This window comes from Chelonia mydas, chromosome 16, assembly GCF_015237465.2.
Source record: "Chelonia mydas isolate rCheMyd1 chromosome 16, rCheMyd1.pri.v2, whole genome shotgun sequence".
NCBI classification, from domain to species: Eukaryota; Metazoa; Chordata; order Testudines; family Cheloniidae; genus Chelonia; species Chelonia mydas.
In genome coordinates this window covers 2,051,174-2,078,896 of record NC_057857.1, presented here as the reverse complement: position 1 = coordinate 2,078,896, position 27,723 = coordinate 2,051,174, and the positions used below count along the sequence as shown (strand labels likewise).

Sequence of the window (27,723 nt, the reverse complement as noted above, 5' to 3'; positions counted from 1 at the left end):
ACAGGACAATTCCCCCCAGCCAGGCAGAGTACTGGGAATGACAATCACACATCTACTGCATCTACCCCTCAGCCCAAAGGTCCTTGCACTTAATCAATAGTAAACCCTTTGCATTTATAGAGCTCCAAGTGTTTCACAAAGTAAAGGAATGATCATTGTCCGTACATTACAGAGACAGGGAAACTGAGGCAAGGCCAGGTTAAGTGACTTGCTTAAGGCTGCGCTGTAGGTCAGTGGCAGATCCAGCAATGAACTCAGATCTCCAGACTCCTCTTCTAGTGCACTGCTCACTGGACCTCATTGCCTCTCATCACAAACTGCTTCTATGTCACTCACTGAAATGCTGCCACAACGGGGGTGAAACACGGCAGCTGCAGCCAACACCACAGCAGAGCAGATTGAGACAGGAAATGAAGAATACCTCCCCACCGTGTCTCTAAGGCAGTTCGAGCTGGACTGTAATCGCTCCAGCTGCAATCCGACCCAGTTTAAGAGTAGCCGTGGAGGCAGCATCTGGGGCGTTAGAGACACTAGCAATGAGAAGCCACTTTGCAACCTGTGGTTGACACAGTTTGCAGAGAGTTAGATGGGAAAGTCCTTCGCCTGTAACTAATGCATCTACGGGAAATCATTGCACCCAGCGTTCAAAACAGCCCTCTCCACCCAACGGCCAGTGGACGAGTTCTTCTAAATCATAGTGCAAAGGAAAAGAATCTGTGTGGCTGGATTACTATAGCTGTGCTTAGAGGTCCTGAAGTTTTTCTGATCAGGGTCTTTGTTTGCAAGCTCAGAAGGGTCTTGTCTATGGTGCAAGTCCTTGGCAAACCTACACCGGGTCTGGAAATGCTCTTTCCAGGCTGAGCCTGATTCCCTGGCACTCCGCACCCTGTGCAGACAGGTACACCAGCACAAAGCGGGGGGTGAAAGACTCTGAGTCTGATCTGGTAACGTTTTACACGCTGCACCACAAGGTGCAGCCTGCAGAATCAGAGGCTTCCTGTCTAGAAAGGGCTAGAATATCATCTGTGTGGGGCTGGGTTTTTCCAAAGGGGGAGCTAGCCCCCCAACTCCCATTGGCTTTGAGTTGGGTCCCTAACTCCTTCCGTAAAAGTGGCAAAGAGTCCTGTGGCACCTTATAGGCTAACAGACATACTGGAGCATAAGTGGAGCATAAGTATTTTGCTCCAATATGTCTGTTAGTCTATAAGGTGCCACAGGACTCTTTGCCGCTTTTACAGATCCAGACTAACATGGCTCCCCCTCTGATACTTAACTCCTTTTGGAAAGCCCAGCTGTAGTTCTTGCTGCAACGTTTATATTTTATGGAACTGCAATCTCAGTAAAAAGACTCTGGAAATGAGTCCTTCAATTAAAAAGGCCACACAAATAACAAGGGGCTTTAGGAGCGGCTATGGCTACTATCTTTACAATACCCAGCTGCATGGAAATTGCTGGGGAGAAGAGATGATCGAGGAATTGCAATACAGTGCTGACTTCACCTATTGCAGCTCTGTACCTGAACATTGTCTACACACCAATACTATTGTGTGGGTCTAAATCCTTGTAACTTATTTTTGTACTGAAGTCAAATGACCAACAAATCACACGCACAAAAAAGCTGTTATAAAATGTCCACTTTAAACACAATCCTCATCCTGCAGTTACTAGGGCTGGGTTCTCAGCTGGTGGGTACCGACATCAGTGCCCTGAAGCTGACGGAGCGACACTGATTTACACCATCTGAGGAACTGGCCTACAGACCCTCAGGATGCTGAGATATTTAACAAATTTGGAGTTGGTCCCTGGGCTATTGCAAATCCTGCCAACAGAGTGCAAAGGTGCTCCAAGCGCAGGAGCACAGTCCCCTCACCGGCTCAGGCAGGAACGCAAACCCCTGGCCAGGCTGCATTAACCTGTTAGGTGCCCACTCTGTTACCTGCATTATCTTCTTCTGTTAAGAGTCCACCGAACTGCATCAATTGCCTCATTTGGTCTTTGGAGATCTTCAAGTACTTGTCGCAATTACACAACTGGCAAAAGGAAGAGAGAGGAAGATTAGAAAGAGGGTGGTAGCGGAGTCCTCTGCCGCTCTGCAGCACCTTCTGTCCAAGGATCTCGCAGCATTTTGCAAACCAATGAATTCAGCCCCACAATGGCCCTCTGCGGTTGGTCAGCATCATCAGCATGTTACAGCTGAGGAAACTGAGGCACGGGGTCAGAGAGTGAGGCTGTGACAGCACTAGGGTAGGACACAGATCTCCAGAGTCCCAGGCTTTGACCCTCCTTCCTGTAGTAGAGGGCAACAGGGAAACCCACAAGAGAGTTACAAGATCAGGGGGAAAAAAGCAACACCCCAACCCAACTCATCGCTGCTCACACTGGCTATGCAGCCGGGGTGGCACTCCCAGCCTGCTGCCGCATCACAGGGCTGCCACATGCTCCTCCAATGACACTGCATCCCCAGCCCAGTGTCAGGCACAGAGATGAGCTGTGCCCTGCGCCAGGCCTGCAGCAACATGCTGCCTTGTGCCCACTTTGGATTCTGTCATGGCCTCTGCAGCCAGCTGGCTAGGTGGAATGTGAACTCTTGACCCATCTGACAGTGCAGCCCCAGCTCAGGGATTTCAAGGGATCTGTTCAGGCTTCCCCAGATGCCAGCCAGCTCAAAGTGAAGAGTGGGGTATATGTGTGGGTCTGGAGGGAGGTAGCTGGGGGAGGCACTCTGCCCCAGCTAGTCACTTACAGCAAACCCAGTTTATAGCTTGAACTCTGGGTCAAAGTCTCAAGAGAAAAAATAGCTGCCCAGCTTTATTGTGTAAGGCTCCCATAAAGAATAGTGTACCGAGATGACCATTAAAAGCCCATGATAGGGCTTATTCATTAAGAGCTCATAATTTAACATGGCAAATCCAGCAGTGCTCTCTAGGAATCCCCATCCTGCCCCCCAGATAAATGAATGCCTTCAACCTTTCATGGCTAGCCAACTCCAACCCAGCTCAGCACTGGGAGGACGGACACCTGCTGCTTCGTACCCTGAAGTATAGCTCGCTCAGCTGGGACCTGGATGCTGCCATAAAGCACCAGAAGCTGAGACTGTCTGTAAATGTCAGCAAGACCCCATGAGCCAGAGTTACAGCTTTGAAACTCACTCTTTGGCTCTCCCTACAATATTTGCATAAATAGGCACAGACCTGAAAAGCTTGCTGAGATAATGAGCTTTCTTAATGGGGCACCGTTGCCTTACAAATCACTTCTCTGGGACAGATTTTACTTATCACAAGTAACACACATGGGCCCACAGTGTCCAATCTGAGGGGTCCCAATCTGAGACATCTTAAGGGGGCCTGGTTTTCAGAAAGCACTGAGCTCTGTGACAGGTTTCAGAGTAGCAGCCGTGTTAGTCTGTATTCGCAAAAAGAACAGGAGGACTTGCGGCACCTTAGAGACTAACAAATTTACTTGAGCAGAAGCTTTCGTGGGCTGCAGCTCACTTCATCAGATGCTATAGCTCACGAAAGCTTATGCTCAAATAAATGTACTAGTCTCTAAGGTGCACAAGTCCTCCTCTTCTTTTTGAGCTCTGTGAAAATCTGACCCCTTCACGGCGTGCTGGGATTGGGCCTCAGGAACTGAACACACCGGGTCACTCTGCACTTTGGAAATCTTAGGCCAAGATTCCTAGCACTGAGATTGGAGGAAAAAATATTTCTCTCTCTTTTCCAGTTGGTTGCGACTGCAGGTAAAAATCCTGGCACAAGTGAAGTCAGTGCTCAATCTCCCACTGACCTCAGTGGGGCCCGGATTTCACCCAGGCCTTTAGCGGTGCTCTGTTGCATCAGTTTCACTGTTCTCCCTTGTACTGGCAGTTAGTGTAGGTCTTCCACACAGCAAAAGGGGAGAGACAAATTATTTAAAACGCGGGACGATGTCATTAATGCCACAAAAATTCACAGGGGGACTCAGGTGTGATTCCCAAAGTCACCTGTAACTCACTAAAAATCCCAAAGGACTAGGCTCCAAGTTGACTAGTCCCTTGAAAGAGCTGCAGCCAAGGCAGGTGATTAGAATCATAGAATCTCAGGATTGGAAGGGACCTCAGGAGGTCATCTAGCCCACCCCCCTGCTCAAAGGTGCATACATTTTAAATGCAGTGAGTTTCCTGGTTGGGGTCTGATCCAAAGTTTACTGTATGAAGTGAGAGTTTCACTGACTTCAGTGGGCTTCGGATCAGGTCTTTAGCACTTCTGATATGTTTGTGGAGCACTAGCTGGACGCGACAGAGAGGTCACATCTGGCGGCTATGGCTCCCCTTCTCCTCAAGTGGGAGAATCAGAGAGGAAAGTGGGACAACTATTCGTTAGAAAAAAATATACAATCACAGCTCTGGCACCCACCTCCCAAACCACACGCAGGGATGGGGCAGAGCTGTCCCCAGTCTGGACAATAACTTGGCAGTCAGGCACTCCAAGAAATGAGGCAATAAACCCCAGCCTGCAAATGACTCAGACTGTAAAAGGCCTCTGCCTTCCGCTCTCTGAAGCTGCATTTCAAGCAAAGCCTGAGACAGTGGGTAAAACGGAAAGTCTCAGAGAGGCCATGCTATCGGGGACGAGAACTCTTCAGAGAACTCACTTTCTATGCACTGTGGCAAATGCTTTGAGTTCTCTGATCAGCCACTTCCTTCCAGCCCTGTACGGCTGTTTTGCAGAGTACAAGGTGCCCTAAATGCAGTAACATCCATTTTCCCCCTCCCCTCCTCAGTGCATGGGCCTTGCCACATGGCTGGATCAGATCAGACTGGTTTGGAATCCGGCAGTGACCAAAACCTTTGCAAAGGAAGGAGACTATCCCCAGGGTTGCTGGCCCATTGAACTGTGCTGTACAGGGAGGGCTGGAAGGAAGCCTCCCCTCAGACCCTGCTTATGCCCTTCAGTAGGAAAGCTGATTTGGTTATAATTTTAGGGCCAGATTCTGGGATTCTCCTTGGGTGGGGGAGAGAGGAAGCAGGGAGCTCCCTTGCACACCTGGCCCGTGGCAAAGCTCCCACTGACTTCAATAGGTCCCGGATTTCACCCCAAGTGAGTGCACTGGGGAAGTCAGATGCCCCAAAGGGGGTGTGGCTGAGTAAGGATGGCCCCAGGGCCTCAAGCCCTTTCTGCACCATCTAGTAGCTCAAAAAGTGTGTGGGAACCTCACCTCTGAGCCCTGGAGCCTGTTGGGGGCTCCCCGAACCTCTCCCTATGGTGGCGGTGACTCTAGAGACCATGATAATGGCCTTGGTTTGCAAAGCTACCCAGGGTATTATCCACTGAACCCAGAGCTGTGGGAAGGGAACAGTGTAGCCCCAGGCTGGGTTCGCTGACTCCTTGTGGATAGATCACAGAACAGCCTGACCAGCAAGCCTGGAGGCCTTGTGTGGAGTCCAATGCACACAACCTGCCAATGCCCTGCAACTTTCTCTCTTGTCAGCAGGCTCAGACAATGCCGTCAGCCAGTGGTCACAGGGCCTGACAGAGCAGCACATGGATGGCGCAGGCATAACCTGGGGAGCTGAGGTGATGCGGCAGGAAGAGGAGCTCACTTTGAGGAGCTTGCAGGGGTATTAACCTCTCCAGCCATCAGAGGTCTCTGCCCTCCAGCCAGCCAGGTAGTGGACAGCCGTGGACTCAGCACTGATCTGCGACTCTCAGATTACAACAGTGTTATGAAATGCTGGCTTCCCATTCTGCCTGGTCCCCTCTTCTCAGGCAGGGCCTGATCACCCTTCAATCCCTCCAAGCCAGCCTACAACAGATCACTCTGCCTGGCATGAAGGCAAAGGCCACAGAGGAATGACAGCTTACAGAGCCCACCGAATCCCGTCTCCTACGCAACAAGGGCACTGCTCTAGCTCCTCATTCAACACCTGGTCACAATCTAGGACCTGGTCCTGATCTTTAAAGCCTTCAACAGACTCAGGCCTAGCTACGACCGGAGATGTGAGGGGCCAGGGAAAAATGGAAACTGGTTGGGGGGGAGGAGGACATTTTTTCCCTGTTTTTTTCTGACACCTGGTATGAAAGAACTGGAAATTTTGGGACAAATGTAAAAGAAGCTGTTATATACAATATTTTCTCTCCGAATGAACAGTGAAAGAACTTTCAGAGTAATGTTTAAAGCAATGTTACTGCTGCCCTTCTAATGCTTTCTAATACTAGTAAGTATTGAAAATGAAGATACTTTAGAAATGTACAGTATTAGAAGTAAAGAAAGTTTAGTTTTGATAAGCAAGTAACTACTGCAGATATTTCAATTTTTACCAGAATTTTGGGGGAGGTTTGAAAACCCCCAGAAACACACATTTTTTCCCCATGCCTTCAAATTTTTCTGAAACTTTACATCCCTAGTGACAGCACCTCAGAGACTGCTCCTCCATCTGTGACCCAACTGCCCTCCAGGGGGCTCTGCAGATGCTAGGGTTTGTGGGGCAGGACGTTCTCAGGGAAAGGCCCTCACCTGTGGAGCTTCACACCAATGGAAATCAGATCGGACTCAAGGCAGACTCCACTTACACTCAGCGTAAGGCCTCCTTTTTCACACTGCCTGATCCCAACAGCCAGGGCTGGCTTGGCAATAAGGATGGAGAAAGAGACAGAAGAAGTGAAAGAAGGAAATCTAAGTAATGGCCCCTGATTCCAAGAGTGTAGGGGAGAAAAGAGACCTCTGTAGGGTAGTGTCACTAAGTATTCAGAGCCTATATACAGTACTTCATTAGCGAGAGAGTGAAAGAGAAACATGGTGATGACAGACAGGCGGACAGAGTCAGTGGCCTACTCCCCTCCTAAGTACGGTTCTAAATCAACAATACCAGGATCACTTTTTGATATCACATGATTTGCAAGTTGTCTGCACACAAGGGAAGAGGGACCCTGCAATCTGATTCCTCATTTCTTGTTATATGCTCTGTATTAAAACATGAGGCTTCCCAATTCTTCCAGTTCTCAGATGCTGCAGAGCAAGCAGCTTTCGATCCTTTCCCAAGCATTCATTTCCCTGAAAACCTGCACAGGCTTGTTGCTTTTGGGGTTGGTTTGTTGTTTTTTTTGACACTTTCATGGAATGAATCTGGTTCAGTGGGTGGTGCCCAAGTGACTCCCCCCAGCGGTAGGAACACAAATGGTCAGACGTGACACAGAGCTCCTGCCAGAGTCTGGGAAATACACAGCCCAGGGAGGGAGTGGTGCCGATGCAGCCAGATGGAAAAGGGCAAAAGAGCTTTGCAAAAAATTTAAGGAAACATTTTCAAATTCACCTACATGATGTAGGAGCCTAAGCCCCATTTTCAAATGTGACCTAAACCCCACAGATTTTCAATGGGACTTAGGCTCCAAATGCCCATGGCACTTTTGAAAATTGTGCTTCAGCTCCTAGGTCACTTAGACCCAAATCCTCAAAGGTATTTATGCTCCTAATGCCTATGGATTTCACGGGGCCAATCTGGGCCACAGGCACTTTGGAAATGTTACCCTTAATCAATATTTCTATGTCTTTTCTTCCTGAACATTTCAAGAAGTGTTGGCCAACTCAGGCATCAGCGAATGCATGGGGAGCGTGAGACCTGATCGTGCTCATGATTACCAACAGGAGCAAAATCTAGGTCCAGCTCTGGGCTACATGAGAAATCCCTGCAAGTCTCCCATTCCAAAGAACCGTGTCTGCTCACTGAAAACAAACATTCCTCCTTCACTCTCTTTTTTAAAAAGACTCAACCAAGGAAAAAGTGACACCAGATGCGCTCTTCTGAAACACCAGGAACTCAGGGGAAAACCTGGTTGGGAGAACCAGAATTCTCAGAGAAGTCAGGTCTGCACTGTGAAGAATCACGAGGGAGTCACTTCTGATTTCCCGAGGAACAAAACATAAGGCAGGGTTAAATTATAACTTCAGGAGGTTATCAGATCAGATCTTCTCAGGGTTTAACTGTCTTGAATAAACACAGACCTTAAATCTCATGATTGTCTCACTTTTCATTTGCGTGCCACTCCTGCATTTTAACTGCATCTCTTCTAGGTGTAACCATGCTAGGGCTTAGACAGAAACTCAGAAATGCTTCTGCACAACTTGCAGGTGAGGTTGAGATGGGACCAATTTACTGAAATGCCCTGAAAAATGTTTGAGAAAAACTGGTGCACTTTTTGACCACAGGGGAAGAGACTGTTTCTCTTTTCATTGAACATGAGCTCTGTCTGCACGGCAGCTGGGAATCGACATGGACTCCCGTCAGTATTTCCCATCTCTGAGGCCAGCTGAAATGCTGATGCCCAAGCTCTTGATAACAGAAGCTCTGGGTCGACTGAAGGGCAGTTAGGGATTACTGTCTGAAGCTCAGCTCCTGAGCTGTGCAGGATCATCTCCAGAGTCTCTAAGAGCAGAGACCTACTGCAGCTTCTTTCCTGAGACGTTCAGGAGCCCCTCAAACCAGTTCACTCTCCTCTGTCCTCCTCATTGCTCTGACACTCCTGGGTATGACCCTGGGTCTGTTTACACATAACAGAGACCTGTTCTCCCACTCACAGGTTGGAGGCGGGTCCTCTCCTAATTCCCGTTAATGTTACTAGGAGTTAGGCCCATCACTGGTTCCTCCCCGCGGTGGGCGAGCAGACCCCTTTGTGGGGAGGTTCTACAGCCTTCTCATGTATGCATCTGCCTTTGCACACTCCACTTGCACGGGAGACTGCTGGGGCAAGGCCTCTTTTGAGTGATGCTGCCCCCTACAAGCTAAGAAAGTTTCTCCTGGGCAAGATTTGCACGCGATGCTGAACAGAGCTACAAAGGCTGCTGCTCTGCAGGGCACCTGTGACCTACCCAATGTGTATGTCTCACAAGCCGCCTTGGGACATCTGGCATGGAAGGTGCCTTATAAATTTTATTGGATTGCAACACAGCAGACAAAGGTGAACTGGCCGCATTTATTGCATTCCCTTCCTTGTCACACATGCAGCTTGGAAAGCTTGTGCCAAAGTCTGCACAAGGCAGCCTCCCTCACTATACAGCTCCCAGTTCCATCCAGAAGGAAAGAGCACCTTGTTTGATTTGTTCAGAAGGGATTACAAGGTGACTGAGCCAGCTCTGTGCCTGGGAGAGCAAACAGTCAGGCTTTTGGGTGTGTTTTCCGTCAAGCAGTATCATTCTTCCAAAACATGGAGTGCCGAGTGTTGCAGGTTCACACAGCACTGTACAAACACAGATAAGGAAACGTTCCCTGCCCCGAAGAGCTGACAGTTTAAATAAGACAGGCAACCCTAAGCTATTCCAGACGGGAAGAACTTAGGGGAGGCTGGTGTAGGTCTAGAAAACAGGAGACAAGGTGCTCAGGAAGGAGGAGAGAAAAAGGCTATTGGCAGATGAATGAGAGAGTCTTGCGGGAGTAGGGGGCAGTGTGATGGTAGCCATGGACCTGAGGGTGGGAAGAAGAGACAAAGGAGATGGAAGGGGACAGGACTGGGAAGAGGCCAGATCTCCTGGCTTCCAGCCCAGTGCACTGTCTATTGGTTCATGCCAGCACTTGCTGGTCCCCATTGTTAAGAGTCAAAACATGAGGCCAAGGGCTGGATGGGCCATGGAGGCGTAACTTCCCTCTGGCCTCAAGAAGTGGTCAGACCTGAGACACATTGGTAGGAGGAGGAGCTGATGTTTCTGTTGTGGGGATATGCACAGACTGGCCATCTCTAGAACACAAAATCACATTAGCAATAATTCCAGCTGTTCAAAAGGAAATCTCTCCTTGCAGTTTGGCAGAGTGCTCCAGTGGACAAGGCACAGGACTAGGACTACTGGGTTCTCTCCCCAGCTTGGCCACAGATCAACTGGGTGACCTGGTGGCCTATGGGGGGAATAAGGTTTATCTCCTAGTCCTAGACCAGAGGTGGGCAAACTACGGCCCGCAGGACCGTCCTTGCCTGACGCTTGAGCTCCTGGCCGGGGAGGCTAGCCCCCAGCCCCTCCCCTGCTGTCCCCCCTCCCCTGCAGCGTCAGCTCGCTGTGTGGATAGTGTGGCTGGCTCCATCCAGGCAGCAGGGCTGTGAGCTCCTGATGCTCTGAGCGGCACGGAAACGGAGCAGGGGTGGCGGGGGGTGGGGGTGGGATAAGGGGTAGGGGGTCCCGCGGGGCAGTCAGGGGACAGGGATCGGTGGCGGTTGGATGGGGCAGAGGTTCTGGGGGGTGCGGTCAGGGGATGGGGAACAGGGGGGGTTGGATAGGGCGTGGGAGTCCCGTGGGGCCTGTCACAGGGCAGAGGTGTGGATGGGGCCAGGGAGCAGGAGGGTTGAATAGGGGGTGGGATCCCGGGGGGGGGGGAGGATTGGGGCAGGGGGGTCCTGGGAGCGGGCAGTCAGGGGACAAGGAGCAGGGGGGACTGGACGGGTCGCGGGTTCTGAGGGGGGCAGTCAGGGGGCGGGAAGTGGGAGAGGGAGAATAGGGGGTGGGGGCCAGGCTGTTTGGGGGCACAGCCTTCCCTAGTCGGCCCTCCATACAGTTTCGCACCCTGATGTGGCCCTCGGGCCAAAAAGTGTGCCCACCCCTGTCCTAGACGCTCTCTTGCTATAAGGCTACCCTCCCTCCTGCAACACCCCCGCCTCCTGGGCCATGAACGCCACAACCAACAAAGCCATCCCCAGGCCCCAGCTCCCAAAGGAGTGGGGCAGGCACAGCAGACAAATAACCACTTTGTGGCAGTGGCAATTAATCATCATAAAAATTTCAATGAAAATGGGTTTAATATCCCCCCTAAACATGGTGGAACCAATCGAACGGCGTGGGCAGCTTCCCGTCAGGAACGCTGCCCTGATCAAAGCGCACCAGCCACCTCCTGTAGAGGGGCGAGACGAGCCTGCCGGGGCGGGCAGGGGCAGACAGCCACACTGGCAATGCTCCCCCAGAGCTGCCTTCTCAGTCTGAGCTCCGCTGATGGGGAGTTTTACAGAAGTACTGGTGGGGAAGGAAGGAGCCTCTCAGTGGGAAAAGGACTGACTTGCATACGTCTGTTTTCCCTGGACCTGTTGTGCTAGGTTAGAAAAAAACAGGGCCCAGAAAAGGTGGTGCAGATATAATTAAAGCCAAAATTCATGGGAACATTCTTCAGCCCTTACTGACGATGACACAGCTAACACGAGCCTTGCAGTTCCGATGGGAAAATATTCAGAGGGGTTGAGACAGCTAAGGCGGAATACAACTGCCTGGCCACATGACTCCCCTCAGCCAACGGGACCAGGAAGGGGTTGCATTTGAACAGGGGCAGGCAAGCCGTTCGTCAGGTAGCAAAGGGAGAGACAATGTCTCCTTTGGAGCAGCAGCAAGAGGACATCAATCAGAGCTGCCTGAGCGTGACAGTGACGGGCTGGAGAGCCGCTTGGCTTCCCTGCGCACGACACCTGCTAGAGCTTGTAGCTGCGTCAGGAGGGTGCAGGGAGCCTCAGCACTGCCCCTGCAGCAGCCGCACGCAGCGATGAGCCGACCTGCTGACTCCAAACCCCTGGCACACGCCCAGTGAATGCGCAGGAGCAGAGCAGCCAGTGCCTCTCCTCTTCCTCCATGCACAACATCTCAGGTAAAGTTAATGCCACATAATCACAAGCCCCTGTGGAGCAAGGAGAGCATCATCTCTCCAGGCGCCCCAGCCCTCTCCTGGGTGGCGTCAGTGCTAGGGCTGGCTCAGTCTCTGGGGACTCTCTGCTCAGATGGCTGCCAGCTGCTGTTAACGGGATGTTATTCCGTGGGCCGAGAGCAGCTGGCAGGGGATACCCTTTGGCGATTGCCAGCCGGGGCTGGCTTCACGCTGCTGACCTGGAGGTGAAAAGCTCTGCCCCAAACCCTGCAGGTCTCCAGGAACACAGGGCACCGGGTCTGGGACACGTGAGCAGGGCAGAGAAGTGCTGAGAGAGAGAGGGCTGGCAGAGAAATGCAGGTTGCCGCAGAGCCTTTATTCCAGGTGAGCACACAGCAGAGGAGGAGCCCTCCCTTTCTCACGCTAGGGCAGCCCTTGCCAGCTCACGCTTAGTCACCGGCAAATCCCAGGCTAGCTTCGTTCTGCCCCCTGTGAAATGGATCTTGGCTGCGCCCCTGCTGAGGCAATCCCAGACCTCGGGAGCTGTGGCAGGTGTGTGTTCCCACGGCAGCCCTGCTTCCAGCTGCCAACTGCTAGGCACAAAGAGTGCACGGCGCTAGCCCCATCGGGCACAGGAATCAGGGAGGTGGTAGAATCTCCTTCCTTAGAGGTTTTTAAGGTCAGGCTTGACAAAGCCCTGGCTGGGATGATTTAACTGGGAATTGGTCCTGCTTCGAGCAGGGGGTTGGACTAGATGACCTTCTGGGGTCCCTTCCAACCCTGATATTCTATGATTCTATGATTCTATGATTCAGGCATCTCACATATGGCCCGTCTGTCTGACAAGGGGTAGGTCAGAAGCCAGGAAAGCCGAGTTTCCTGGCTTGGAGGGTGATTTGGGGGAAGGAATAATTTCCCAGCTCATTGGAAAGAGGAAAAATAGGGGTGACTGACAGCTAGAGCCAAAGGTGTTTAAAGACTCAGTGGTTAGAGGGGAGGGCTTGAGGGTTAGGACTCCTAGCTGCCACTGACTCACTGTCTGGCCATCAGCAAGCCTAATGGCCCTGCCATGCCTCAGTTTAAATGGGGATAAAATGCCCCATCTTTGTATGGTGCTCTGAGCTCGGTGGCTGGCGGGGGACGTGAGCGCTGAGTACAATAATAACCAGGTGAGTGCAAAGGCTTCAGTCAAATGACCCCCCCAGCATGGCCAAGGCTGGACTGAAGCATTCTGCACGGAGACTGCTGGGCAAGGCACGTGCGGAGCCTCTTCCGCAGCAGAGCTACCTGGGGTGGGGGTTGGGCTCTTCGCTACCGGGCGGCCCCTGAACTGCTACTTCCCTTGGAGCAAAGAGTCTCAGAAGCAGCTCAGACAAGGGCCCTGCTGGCACGACTGGCTCTGATTTCCAAGCTGTTTGACTGGGTGACGCAGATAAATGGCATACAGCTGCCCAGCAGCAACTTCTCCATGCACAGAGGTGCAGGACAAGTAACCCAAGGAGAGTCCCCTGTCATCTGTGACAGCCTCCTGCTAAGAGGGGAGAGAGTGAGATTGTAGGGAAATCACTTTAGACAAGAAGATGCATAAAGAAATGCATTATTGAGCCCTAGAGAACACAGGGGACAGTCCTGAAAGCCACGTCCTTCCTGAGCCCCAGGGAGTGGTGTGGCCGACCCATGAGCCAGCGGGCTTTCCTGAATGGCCCGCGGCCTGGGATGGTGATTCTTTGTCAGGGTTATGGCCTAGTGCAGGGGCAGGCAACCTAAGGCATGTGTTCCAAAGGTGGCACGCGAGCTGATTTTCAGCAGCACTCACGCTGCCCGGTCCTGGCCACCGCTCCGGGGGGCTCTGCATTTTACTTTAATTTTAAATGAAGCTTCTTAAACATTTAAAAAACCTTATTTACTTTACATACAACAATAGCTTAGTTATATATTAAATACTTATAGAAAGAGACCTTCTAAAAAAGTTAAAATGTACGACTGGCACGCAAAACCTTAAATTAGAGTGAATAAATGAAGACTCGGCACCCCACTTCTGAAAGGTTGTTGACCCCTGGCCTAGTGGATGGGGACGTGCTATGGCTATAAACCTATGCTTTGCCCCCTAAGTCTCCCTGCTGTTTCTATTAGCTACAGCCCTGTTCCCCATCCTGGTCCTGAACAGCTGTGCTATTTTCTAGGATTAGGGGTGTGGGAGTATTCTTGCAGCAGAACCCTCAGATTGGGGTGCATTTAATGGGAAGGAGAGATGGGAGGGGAGTGGAGTGGAGCAGGCTGGGGACACATGTCCCTAATGGGGCAATGGCTAGTTCTCTCCTGCCCCCTAAAGCCTTCCATACTCCCATCCTGACTTACAGCTTCCCCTCTGCCTCACCACAGCCTTTCAGCCTCCTCCTGTAGAAACTCTCCCTTTTTCAACAAAACCTGCTTCTCCTGACCGGCTTGCTCCATGATGTCACAACTCAGTGTTTAGACACTGAGGTGCTGGTGAATGTGATGTCACCAACGCTGGATTGTGACACCACGGAGTGAGTCATGCAGGAGGAGTGGCTGTTTCTACCCAGCTATCTTACAGACTCAGTGAGGATCTGGCCATGTCACAGGGTTAGTGTCTTTGCCTAGGCTGGCTGGGGCATGTCAGAGGTTCTTTAAGACCTCTGTCCAGTGCCACTGCTGTGAGCTCCCTGAAATCTGTAAGGACAGGGATCAAGTTGCAAACATGCCCACTGCAAACTAGATATCTTCAGAAATCTGAGCAGACTCAGACAGAGCTGAATCCTGGGACTGCCCTGTTTAGTGCATACTGAATATGACACAGTTCAAAGGAATTAATGAGCCAAACGGAGCCAGGGGAAACACCCCTGATGGTCAGATTTTCTCTGTGTATATTGGACAGGGAGGAGAATGCAGGTGAGAATGCCTCTGGAATGGCAGGACCAATTGGGGAGCTGGTTTGGTACTGGCTCTTCTGGATCCTGTTTGTGCAGAATGATACCTACCTTCTCTCTCCCACCTGGGTGGGGAATTGACACGCAGGTTATTTCAGATAGGGAAGGTGATGCAAACCACAGATGACATTCTTCCCTTCCCAGAGCTAAATGCTGAGCCAGTGACAGAAGAAACCTCAAAGGGCGCCAAGCTTTGGATGCTCTGAGCTGGAATCCTGACAGTTTCAGTGACCTCTCCAGCTCCTCTCAGACTCACAGGGGGAACAGCTCCTCTATTTGGGCTTCCATCCCAGCTCCAACCCAGGAAGCTGAGAAGCTTAATGAAAAACTTACAAGACACAACTTTAACAACCAAACTTTCTGGAATTCTACAAAGCTCCCAGGGGCTAGAGTGAGCTTGGCTGAAGTTCTGGGGGTTGGTTGGTTCATATTTAGGTGAAGGTTCTGGTGGTTCATATTTTAACTAAACCATTTTTGCTCAGCCCTTTATCTGCCCACCCTTGGTAGTCCTAGGAGACCCATCAACCTAGTATGAAATCATCAACCTAGTACTAAATCAGGGGATTGGTCCTGCTTTGAGCAAGGAGTCGAACTAAATGATCTCCTGAGGTCCCTTCCAACCCTGATAATCTATGATTCTATGATGATTTAGGCTTTGAACACAATAATTTAGGTAGCTGTAATAATGTCCAAAAGAAAATCCACCTCTCTTTGGCCCCTTTGACAGCAGAGGTTGTTTCATTATTTCTGTAGTTAAATGGAACAATGTGAACCTCGTGCTGCCTGTTTAAACCATTATATGGACTGCAAGTTGAATGTTAGAACTGGCTTGGCTGGATCTACACTGGTGAAGTGTCACCTCCTTGCGCCCCTGGGACTTTCTGGCTTGGGAAAACCCTCGGTAAGTCAAAAGAAATTGTAAATGTCAAATAAGTTTCCAAGTGCAACAAGTTAACTCCTAGCAGCGCCTGATGTCAGCGCAACACAACAGCTGTCTTTTACTCAGCATCTCTCTTTTCCTAATCAGGTCCCAATCTCTTCCATTCCTTTCCTTCCCCACCATCACTGCATGGTTGAGCCAGATGTCACCTGGTGGAGTGATACTGAGAAAGGGCCACTCCCTGATGAATGCAGATTGCGGGTCTCATTTCTGCTGTTACAGTCAATGAGCCTGTCGTTAAACACAGGGTCCTGGGCATCCAAAATCTTAATTCAGTTGTGCATCCAGATTAGAAAATTCACCAGAATGGAAATGAAATGAACCTGAAAAGCTTGGCTAAGTTTCCTCATCCTAATGGCTCATCAGATCAAACTGTCCTCCATCACCAGAGGCAATACAGGGAGAACAAGGGTTTCTCTTGAGAGTTTGGTACTTCTGCTCCTGCCCCAAAGCAGGAAGTCCAAAGACTTGAGGAAAAATTAAAAGTAAAAAAAAAGGGTAACGAGATTTTACAAATTTCAAATAAAGGTTTGTGTTTTGGTTTAGTCTCAGTTTGGGTTGAAGGTTTGTGCCTGGTTTTATTTGATCTGTATTGGTTTGCCCAGGCCCTGTGTGTGTGCAAGAATGTTTACCAGTGTCGGTGTATGAAAGTGTGTGTGTTTACCTTTGTATATATTTATATTTTCCATCACTCTTTTCCCAAGTTTCCAGCTCCTCCTTGTGACATACACAGTTCTGACCCCCAGACAATCCCATCTTGTTCTCATAAGCTCACTGGGCCTAATTCTGTGCTGCCATCATGCACCTTGTGGTGTCATTTACACCGTTGTAAATGACGTCTGCAAGTGCAGAGGAGGGAGAGTCAGCCTATGGACAGCCACTCCTTCCCTTGGAGAGAATGGCCATCACTCAGACATGGCTTCAGAGAACAACAAATTTCTGAGCATCCTGAGGTGTTTCTATTTTCCCTTTGCACTAGGCAACTTTTATCTTGAGCTACTGACATCCTGGTGGCCGGGAATTCTACAGCTGATGTCAACGTGTGGCACCCAGGGAAGATTTAATACCATCCCAGTGTAGGCGGTGGTGGGGCAGTGAAGAGATGCTCGTTTTCTCTTGTTGCTTTTAAAATGAACTTACATCTTGCCATTGTCTATCCCCTGAAGGATCCCAACGTGCTCTACACCTACAGTCTATGTCTGACTGATCAGCGATCACACGCAAGGCTCTGCTAGCCCACCCCAGACAAACAGCAAAGATTTGACAGCACACAACAGCTCAAGTGACCCATTGTGGACAAACACTGATGAGCACTGTATCCTGTTTGATTATATAACAGGGTGGCCTGTGAGAGCAAGGGCCATGATTCAGTGACCAAGGAGGTCCCTTAGTCCTAAATTAAATCTGCAGGGGGAATGTAGGGAGGCAGAATGTGACGTCCTAAGCTGGAATTTGGCCAGGACTAGCATCCCTATTTGTTCAAGGAACGATGGTATTGTTATGACCGTAAGAGGCAGGTCTCTGCCTGTCACTGGGGAAATGGGAGTCGTGTTGGGGCAGTGGTACACTATTTATTGATTCATCAGCATCACTTCCCTCATGGGCACCCAGGCATTCCTTAGAGGTCTCTCATGCAAGTACTGAGCTAGCCCAACCCGCTCAGCTGGTAAACTCTCTGGGATCACAGCCCATGACAATACAGCATTCCCACTGCTTTCTCTGCTCCCTCTTCACTATTAGTCATAGGTTTCTGGAAGGTTTCTCATGCATAAGAAAGTGTTTCAACTTATATCAGCCAAATACTCCTATTGTGAGTGACCCACTCCAGCTACTGTGAAATACAGAGTTGAAACATGATGTTTCTATTCCCCTTGGAGGTAAAAGGTGTGGGAAATCAAACATAAGGAATGTCTTTAATTAGTCTCATTTGCATAGCAGTTGGAGAGGCTCACCTGATTGTTAAGGGCCTCATTTGTTTGAGAGCATGAAACAAGAACCTCAGTGCATTCAAATGGAGCAGATTAGCGGAGGTTCTGTGATGACAAGATTGGGAGATACAGCTGGAGGTAGGTCATCCATGGGTCAGAGTCAAACTGGCCAGAATTGAAGGCCAGACTTGTTGGGTGACTTTAAAAGGTACTATCTCCAGCTGTGTTTTATTTTCAGCACTCTGAGGAATTGCTCCTTTGAAGACATCTCCTCCTGCTTATACAGTCATTTTCTTATGGCTGCCCATATCAAGAGGTTAATACCAACAGGCCTGATCCTGTGAGGTGCCGAGCATATTCTGGGACCTCCAACTCCCCGAGGTGCTCAGACACCCAGGGGATGGACATGTGTAAGAACCCAGGTGGAACAGAACAGAAATGACGTCAATGGGAGTTCAGAGTTTGGACATCCTGCTCCAAAAAGTGCTCAGCACATTGCAAGATCAGGGTCTATAGTGGTTGCTGCCCAAGTCAGCTGTGCTCTGAGAATCCAGTAGCCAAGGCAGCTGTTTCACTCATGGACAAAGCTTGTTGGTACCGACCAATAAGATATCAATTTCAGCATGCGTTGGTTATTGTCGGTCTGTCTGAGTGTGCTACAGGAGACACTCAGAGCAGCTACTTGGATCCCCCAGTCAGCTAGCACAGGCCATGCCATTGTCATTCGTGAGCTTTATTCTGGGAGCTTTAGAAATACATGAAGGAACTTTGCTTTCAATGACCATAGTGATGTTCCAGTGCTCAGAGGGCGTGGGAAATACAGTGGACCTGGAGAGTGGTACTGAGTTCTTTGAGGACTGCTAAGATTTTTGCACGCTCTGGATACATGACACCCACACTACTGTCCCTAGCTTGTCACACTCAGACACTTGCTGAGCGTGCACACAGCCTGGGATACACGCTGTCATGGGGCAGCCCTGCTTGGCACACCCTCCTGCTGTGGGCTGTCACATGACAGGCACACCTGCTTCACTTTTCCCTCTCCAGCTTTCTTGTCTCATTACTACCCCTCCTTAGAGCTGGTTTATTACAACAGCATAGTCCAAATAGTCCATACCGAAAGTCCCAACCCTGCAGTCCATTCCTCACTCCAGTGCAGGCAGTCACTAAAACTCTAGACATCTCGTCTCTTAATGGCACCAGCACCTTGGCCACAGCTGGACTTGCTGTCAGTCTTCCCCAGCCCTGATACCAGTACAGCCATCCCAGCCCTTTCAACTGAAGTGCAGTCTCGCTCTTCCCAGTGTGAGCCCCAAAGCCTCTCTGCTGGGAGCATCCTGGACCTCTCGCTGTCCCCCTGGGTCCAGCTCTCTGACTCCTGGAGATGGCAGTGGGCAAGCTCCTCGCTGCCTGCAGCCCTCTTTAGCTCTTGGCAACAGCTCTCCAGCTTACAGCCAGCAGGCAAGGAACTCTTGCTGCCTACCTTCCTCCAGGAACCACCTTCTGCTTCCTTCCAGGACTCCTCCAGTTCCCTGGTCTCTGGCAGCTTTCACCTGCCCTTCCTGGCTGAACGAGTCTGCTCTGATGCACTGGAACCTCCCCCTGGCCTCTAGTTCACCAAGTCTCTCCTCTACCAGGTCTTGTCTTCACCGATCCTTCATAGCCCCAAGGTGCTGCCACGCCCTCTTACCCGACTAGCTGGGAGAGGGCGTGGCAGCTCTGGTACAGGAGAGCTGGACCTACTGCACTTCATTTACTGGGACCAGCTACGCTGTGACACACACCCAATTCCTCAGTGTGCACCATGTACACACAACAGCATGCCCTCGCCACACATACCCATTCCCAGCATGCCCCTGCTGCATGCATCCCCCGTGTGCAGCACATCCATGGGTTCACAGTGCATGCCACCCACACCCAGACCCACAAGGGTGCACTGCTGACACTCATCCACAGCCTGTGAAGCATGACACACTTGTGGCATGCCCTGGACATCCTGATCCACAGCCTCCCCAGCACGTGCACCCCCCGCCACCAACGAGCTGCACTGCAATCCACGGATGATCCGCTGAGCTCAGAACAGCATGTATCACTGAACCTGGCACACGGGGCTTTGTCTCACATGCCTGGCACATCCCGCAATGAAGCATTTAACCCTCCAGAACCAGATCCATGGCAATGGCATGCAGAATATTTCCATTTCTTTGTATATACAGTATATGCCATCCTGCAAAGCTTGTACACAGCAGTGCAACTCACTGATCACTGGGCCCCCCTCATTCTACTGCCTTAATAGGACATTGCCTTGGGCATATAAAACTGAACTTCCTGGGCTTAGTCTCTCTGACATGAAGGGTTTCATGTCAATGAGACTGTCCCTATCTTGCACTAAAACCATATGCAGAATTTAATTAACACAGATCTCAAACTGCATGTCTTTATTTTTCTATTCTCCTTCTGCACATCAGTAAGCAGCCAAACCAATAAGCATCCACACTTGCGTTTGTCCTGACATCTTGCCAGCTAAAGTTTGGTCCAAATCAGAACATATGAAGAACAGCTGTGGTCTAAACCCTTTTAGAAAGCTGGGTCTGCAGAAGCCCTAACACAACCTTAACTGCAGAGCCCAGCAAACGCTGCAGCAGGAGCACTGTTTGCACAGCGCCTAGCACAGCAGGGTCCTCCCTAGCTGGAGCTTCTATGGGGCTATGGGAACACAAACAATAAAGGAAGAAAGAGTGCTGCCTAGCATCACCCAAGCTTTAGTTTAGAGAGTAGCATGCCCAGTTTTAGCTGTGGATGGTCCATCATTATGAGGAAACCAGGAGGGTGGGCGAGGGGCTGGTCTCAGCCCAACTGTAGGAACATCTTGCTCTGTACTTGGTTAGAGAAAACGAAACCAGCCCATTTCCTTTCTTATTCCTGCTGCACCTGGCTGCACCCTGTCCATGCACATAACATGCCTTGCACCAGCTCAGCACGTCGCATTCATGCCCAGCTGAGAGCATCTTCGTGATGCCATACACCTCCCAGAACAGGATGGACCTTTCCTGTGTGTGTGAATGTGCAATGTGACACCATCAAACGCTGGAAACGTGAAACACACAAGTCTGCTCCTGACCATTCATGTGACTGACAGCAGCAGGACCACCTTAAAAAAGCATGATGGTTTCCTTGCTGGTACAGCACGGCAGAAGAAGGGTTAACATTCCAGGGCTCGGTCTAATTACTCTTGATCATGCTGAGCTGTATCCAGCTAGCTCCACCTCTCCCGCTGAACACAGGAGTCTGTTCTTTTTGGACTGAAGATGGCCAGGCCTGGTGAATTTGGATTTGTTTCTCCTTTTTAATACGTTTGAGCTAAAATTGATCCAGGTGCTTTAGAGTTATTCACGTGTGACAAACATCAGGGTTCTTCCCCTCTGCTCCAACTGGAAACGCTGCGTCCAGAAACCTGAAACACAACCTACGCTCTCGTGAAAGCCATTGAGGTTGGCTTGCTCTGCAGAGCTCACTGAGACCAAAGGCCAAGAAGGGGGCAGCAAGGAGGCATCAAGGGGGCACCAAGGAGGCAGCAAGGGGCACGCTGGGGGCATCAAGGGGGCACGCTGGGGGCAGCAAGGGGGCATGCTTGAGGCAGCAAGGGGCACGCTGGGGGCACCAAGGGGGCGGCAAGGGGGCATGCGGGGGGCACGCTGGGGGCGGCAAGGGGGCACGTGGGGGGCAGCAAGGGGGCACGCTGGGGGCACCAAGGGGGCGGCAAGGGGGCACGCGGGGGGCACCAAGGGGGCATGCTGGGGGCACCAAGGCGGCAGCAAGGGGGCCCGCTGGGGGCCCGCTGAGGGCAGCAAGGGGGCATGCTTGAGGCAGCAAGGGGGCACGCTGGGGGCACCAAGACAGAAACTCTGAGCACAATAATTGTGCCTCCTGGGCAGCTGCAAAGCTGTGGGTGTTTTACGCCTGAGACAGACCCAGGTTTGTCACACCGGCGCAATAATTCATACAAACCCGACGGCGCATTTGTTTATGCAGCGGCACTACTGCAAGTGTCAGGTCGTGAAATCAAGCCCTGAGATGTCAGCTCATTCGAAAAATGAAGACTGAATGGTCACCCTTAACTCTGCCCTCCAAAGCACGCACGGACATCGAAGCACGCTGGCCTCCCCTTTCACACTGTATCTCATTCATCAAGTAACACAAAACACGATACGCACAAAGCTGGAACTTCCATGCAGCAGGCACATGTCTGACTACCACGTAACACAGACTCTGTGTCTGACGTACCAAAAGCCAGCCCCTCTGTCGGCAAAAGCCTTCAGAGCAGGAGCAGTGGAATTTCCCGAAAAGTGGGGTGGCCACGAGAGCCTGAATCATGGCCGCGTCCCAGCATTGCCCCTTCCCCCCAATGCCCTGTCATCACACTGCCCCTTCCCCCAAAGCCCCGCCCCCATGTCACCCCATCTTCCCAAGGCCACACCCCCACACCGCTTCTTCCCCCCAAGCACCTGCTTGCCCCACCTCCAGGGCTGTGGATGTGACTGAGGCAGGCCAGAAGGGCCCGGCTCCCTTTCAACCTGACTCGTTACGGCCGAGTCCCCACTGGTGCAGTGACCTGCCTGGAAGGGGCAGCAGTGTGTTGAGGGGCACAAGCAGGCGCTGGGGGGTGGGAGGGGAGGGATCATGTTTCAGTTGTTGTCTTAAGCTGGGAACACATGCTCCTGTACGGTGCACTATGGAGTCCTGAGGGGACGCTCTGCCCCGCACATTTGAGCTGGGTCCCAGCTGATCGCTGCCTGCTGCTGTGTGTTTGCTCCAAGCTCCCCTTTCCACCTCAGCCAGCAGGAGCTTGGTTCCTAGGCAGCGCTAACTCGGGCGTGTCCCCCTCCCACCATCATTTCTGGTGTGACATTAGTGGGCCATATAAGTAGGGGCATTGCCAGCAGATCGAGGGACGTGATTGTTCCCCTCTATTCGACACTGGTGAGGCCTCATCTGGAGTACTGTGTCCAGTTTTGGGCCCCACCCTACAAGAAGGATGTGGAAAAATTGAAAAGCGTCCAGCGAAGAGCAACAAAAATGACTGGGGGTCTGCAACACATGACTTATGAGGAGAGGCTGAGGGAACTGGGATTGTTTAGTCTGCGGAAGAGAAGAATGAGGGGGGAATTTGATAGCTGCTTTCAACTACCTGAGAGGTGGTTCCAAAGAGGATGGATCTAGACTGTTCTCAATGGTAGCAGATGACAGAACGAGGAGTAATGGTCTCAAGTTGCAGTGGGGGAGGTCTAAGTTGGATATTAGGAAAAAAATTTTCACTAGGAGGGTGGTGAAACACTGGAATGTGTTACCTGGGGAGGTGGTGGAATCTCCTTCCTTTGAGGTCCCTTCCAACCCTGATATTCTATGATTCTATGATCAGACTGGGCGCGTTTCACACCCACTTTACACTGGTGTGAATGACTGTGCAAGATGCAGGGCAATGGGGAATCAGGCAGCAAACAAAGAGCAAACTGAAGATCCTTCCAGACAAGGAAGAGGAGCGTACAACAATACACAAGTCAGGCCTTGGATTAGGCTGGGTACATCGGCGCTGGAGTCTAACAGCCAGAACCTGCTATCTCTGTCCTTCTGCACCCCCAGTCAGAAGTATCTATGACTCGGCTCTGGCATGCCCCCAACAATGCTCAGAGCCCTTCACTACAACACAGGGGTGGCCCAAAGCACGAGCCACTGTATTCCAACAGTGCAGTCTACAGCCACCCTCATCTTTGTTAGGAGGTGTGGCCATAGACAGGATCCAGAGAGAGCAAGACATGCTGGGACTTACAGGCTTCATAGGCTGTAGCCAAGATGAGGACAGCTGCTGGGCAAATTAAGTGCAGCCACTGGATCCTGGCAAGTGGTTAAGATGGCTCCTGGCTAGGCAAAGTTTAGGCAACCCCCTGAGTCCTGAACACAGTAACATAAAGCCTAAAGCAGTGGTTCTCAGACATTTGTATTGGTGACCACTTTCACACAGCAAGCCTCTGAGTGTGACCCCCGTTATGAATTAAAAACTCTTTTTAAAAAATATTTAACACTATTACAAATGCTGGAGTGAAGCGTGGTTTGGGGTGGAGGCTGACAGCTTGTGACCTCCCCATGTGATAACCCTGCGACCCCCAGTTTGAGAACCCCTGGCCTAAAGGCTCAAACTCCAGAAGCTTATTCAGATTGTCAGCTCTTCGAGGCAGGGACTGTCTTTTTGTTCTGCGTTTGTGTCAGACCTGTCCTGGAGCTCCTCTAAATACGGCTCCTACCACTAAAACGGAGAAGGCAAACAAGGAACCCAACATTTATTATTGTTATGACTCTCTCAATTTTAAAGCCAATTTCTTGATCTTTAAGGCTTCCAGTTTGGTGGCCCTGTAACCATTCATCTTCAGGTCTTGTGGGATGAATGGCATCAGGGCAGAGCATGGCACCTCACCCACGCCGAGTGCTATGATCTTTAGGTGTGTTTCAAATGCTGCTTTTTCTAGTGAGACTTAAACAGAAGCTGCAGTAGAAAATGGGAATAACAAAAAAAAAAAAAAAAAAGCGTGAGAAAGGAAACGTGAGCCAGCCCCGAAGCGATGTAACCAATCCAGCAGAAACAATAGCCCGGGAAGAAAAACCAGTTCCTACACACAAGGTGGAATAGGCAGGGAGAGGGAGGGGGAAGGGCATGGAAAGGCAAACCCAGTGCACTTTCAAGCACTGCAAAACAACAAGGCGATTATTAGCCTGAGAGCTGCTAAGGGCAACGCTCCCCCCTTCCCTGGGGGCCCATGTGAAATCAAGATGGATAGCATGGCAAATGTGCCTTCCCAGATGGCAGGGCTGCGGGGTGCCCCCGGCCACTTCCCAAACTGGCTAAGCAGCTGGGGTGCCAGGATTTCTGGTGTCTGAGGGCAGATCTCCACAGTGAAAAACACCCTGCGCAGTGAGGCTTAGAGCCTGGCTCACCTGCGGTAGACGTTTGGGCTCAGGAGCCTGGACTCCAAACCGCGCCCGAATGGCTACACTGCTGTTTTTAGCCCTCCAGCACGAACCCCGCAAGCTTAAGACAATTGACCGAGGCTCTCAGACTTGCTGCTGAGGGTTTTCTTTCGCTGTGTAGACGTACCCTAAGCCACTTGTCATAGGAGCCTGACCGGAAAAAGCTGCTACTCGCGGGCAAGACACTGACACCCCAAAAGGCCCTGCCTGCCCATCACTATGATGGGAGGCCTGGCTGCCCCTGCTGGGTAGGCAGAGTGACACAATAGCTGCCCTCTAGGTCCCACAGCGGGGCCAGATTGTCAAAAGAGCTCCCACTGAGGAACCTAAATAAGGGATCAGAGTTTCAAAGGGCTCCTGGGGAGAGTGTATATGCATGTACGCGTGTGTGCATGCATGTGCCTGGGTTAGCATATGTACATGCACATATGCACATATGTGCGCTTGTATATGCGTGTCTGTGCGTGCATGTGTACATGTGTGAGTATGTGTGAATGTGCATGCATGTTTAAGTGTGCTTGGGGTGCACATGTATAAGTGTGCATGGGTGTGCATGTGTATGTGTTCTGGTGGGTACTTGTGGATGCGCACGTGTGTGTGTGTGCACATGTTGGGCACTGAACCCTGGTGAAAAGGTAGCCCTGATTTAGGAGCCTAAATGGGAGCTGAACTCCCTTGGGGGCGCAGGGGAGGGATAGCTCAGTGGTTTGAGCATTGGCCTGCTAAACCCAGGGTTGTGAGTTCAATCCTTAAGAGGGCCATTTAGGGATCTGGGGCAAAAATTGGGGATTGGTCCTGCTTTGAGCAGGGGGTTGGACTAGATGATCTCCTGTGGTCCCTTCCAACCCTGATAGTCTATGATTCTAAGCATCTGGCCCCATCTTGGGATGGATTTCTAGCAAAGCAGATCGTCTGCTACTAACTCCTAATACACAGGATTTGGGTCCACCAGATACCTTGCTTTGGGAGATACAAGGATGGTCCTTAGGGGAGATGGAAAGGGACACGCTGAACATCACTGAATTCTGGGGGATGCGGTGTTGGACTGGACAGAGGGTAGGAACGTCTTCTCACCTGTATGTTTCAGAAATCATCATCAATAAATTACACAGGTAATCTGTCCATCTGTCTCTCCGTGGCACATAAGCCAATAGGGTCCTTTTGAGACACAAGCCAGCAGAGTATAACCTGTTTGCCAGGTCAGTTAATGGGGTTATCTACTTGGTCTGGTTTTTCTTCAAGGGTCAATAAGGATACAAACTATTGCTGCCTATTGACCTAGACTCAGGACAGACAGCCAATCAGCTCCATGGATTGGCTCCAAGTTGCTCATGTTCCCAGACACCTCCGTGAGGAGCGCCCATGGCATGTGGCGAGTGCAGCGTGAAGGCCTACCAAGCTAGGCTGTAACAAATGCCTCACGCTGGCGAACTAACTACTCCTGTCCAAGGGTCCTCGATATTTATCCAGTAGTGCTGCCCAGCCCGGGAGTGCACTGGCAACTTCCCGAGCCTGATGGCAGCAATGGAGCCAACTGCAGGGGCCTTCGTCTGACACAGTGGACAATGGGTCTCCAAGGAATCTGTCGCAGGACTAAAGCCCAGATTCTCTCTTTGTTGTGAGATCAACCACCAACCTGAGAAGATCGACAAGACTATTGGCCACCAGAACTGCGGGAGGGGAACGTCGATGGGGGGCTAATGGAATGTCTGGCTCTGCTGATGCCATATCTAGTCCTGGAGGACTGACTGTGTGTCCTGAAATGCCTCAACCTCCTCTTCAGGTCCAGGCTACCGGTTATTACACCAGGATTCCTACTGCTCCTTCCCAATAAACGGGAGCAGGGTGAAGTGCCTTCCTCCCCGGCACTGTCTCATCAGCACTCGCCAGGAACTCATATAGCAAGTGGATGCTGTTTGGCCATGTCTGTACTAGGGACATTTCCTCACTGATACCACCCCCAGATCAGCTCTGAGGTCCACAATACAAGGGGAATGCTGGCTGCCAGAGGTAACAGGTGTGCTCTACATGCCTGAGAGTCACATCGACGGATCCCCTAATTTCCAAAGTCCTGGCTGGTTAACTCGGCCTGGGATGCTCTCCACTAGGCAGGATGCACCACAGCTTGCTCCCTCAGGCTTACACAATCTTGAGGAGGAGCCAGAAGCAAGCATGTGCCCCTCCACACACAGTTTCTGCAGCAGATCAGCACTGGCCCTGGACCTCACACTGAGATTCCGAGTCAGTTGTTACCATCACTAGCCCTGCTTTTATACACAGGGAAAGTGCAGCATAGAGACAGGAGGGGAATCGAACAAGGTCACACAAAGAGTCACTGGGCGAGCTCAGAACAAAACCCCTGTGTGTCATTCACAGCCCCCTGGGCTAACCACTAGACACAAGGCCTCTGCCTTTCAGTTCGGAGTGAAGTCAAATGCCATTGGCTCACATACTCAATGGTAACTCAGCAACCAGAAGGGGTAGAGACTTTTGTTTTTAGAAGAGAAGCTTAGACTCTGTAAAAACATCACAATATGCAAAATCTGTAAGGACTTTTCTTACCCTGTTGATTTCAATTGCCCCGGCCATTAGTATACAGCCCGCATTAGAGCTGCCTCTGCTCCTACTATTCATGAATGTTTCTTCCTTGGTTCGAATGCAGAGCCCATGGCCATGGGATCTGAGCATCATTCCAGGATCCTCTCAGTTAGGTATGGACAATTCATGGGTAGTCAAATCAATGTGGGGACAACAAAATCACATCATGTTTCCATAGGCCGTGCTGAGTTTGTCCTCTGGGTCAGTGAGCCTATATAAACAGCATGGGAAGGTACAGTCCTAGCTCTTCCTTCTGGCTATTACAGGCCAAGCAAGAGTTCGTGTATGTCTCCGGTTTTTGCTGTGGCTCAGAAGAGGGTGAGGATGTAGCTCTGTTCCCAGCAGATGTTTCTGCCTTGACACGCGGTGAGCCCTCAGAACACTGCAGCTGGATTGCTGCTTCCCATCATGCTGAGTCAGTTTTCCAGGAGGCAGAGCTCTCTCGCTCCCAGAGACCACCAAAGGGGGCCTTGGATTCTCAAAATACCTGTCTGAACTCAACAGAAGATGGCTGTCCAGGGTGGTGGTGGTGGGGGTGGGTGGGTGTTTTTAAATAATTGGTATCAGCATCTTGATAGCCTGAAGTTCTCATGGTTACTCCTGTAACCTGTCAATCTTAGCACTCATTGATAACTCACAGTTGGCTTGGAATCTTGGCCACACAGTGATCGGCTGCTGTGTGACTGCAGCTTGTCCGAGACACAT

General features: G+C 51.0%; 1 protein-coding gene across 9 annotated transcripts in view; it reads right to left on the bottom strand.

The window, feature by feature from the left end:
• EXD3 (exonuclease 3'-5' domain containing 3) overlaps nt 1–27,723 on the bottom strand; it is a 523,135-nt gene that overhangs the window by 18,025 nt on the left and 477,387 nt on the right. For all 9 annotated transcript variants that reach the window (XM_043530801.1, XM_043530804.1, XM_043530800.1 and 6 more), the window contains one exon: nt 1,937–2,030. In XM_043530801.1, coding sequence (XP_043386736.1) covers nt 1,937–2,030 — 94 coding nt within the window. The remainder of the gene's footprint in view (nt 1–1,936; nt 2,031–27,723) is intronic.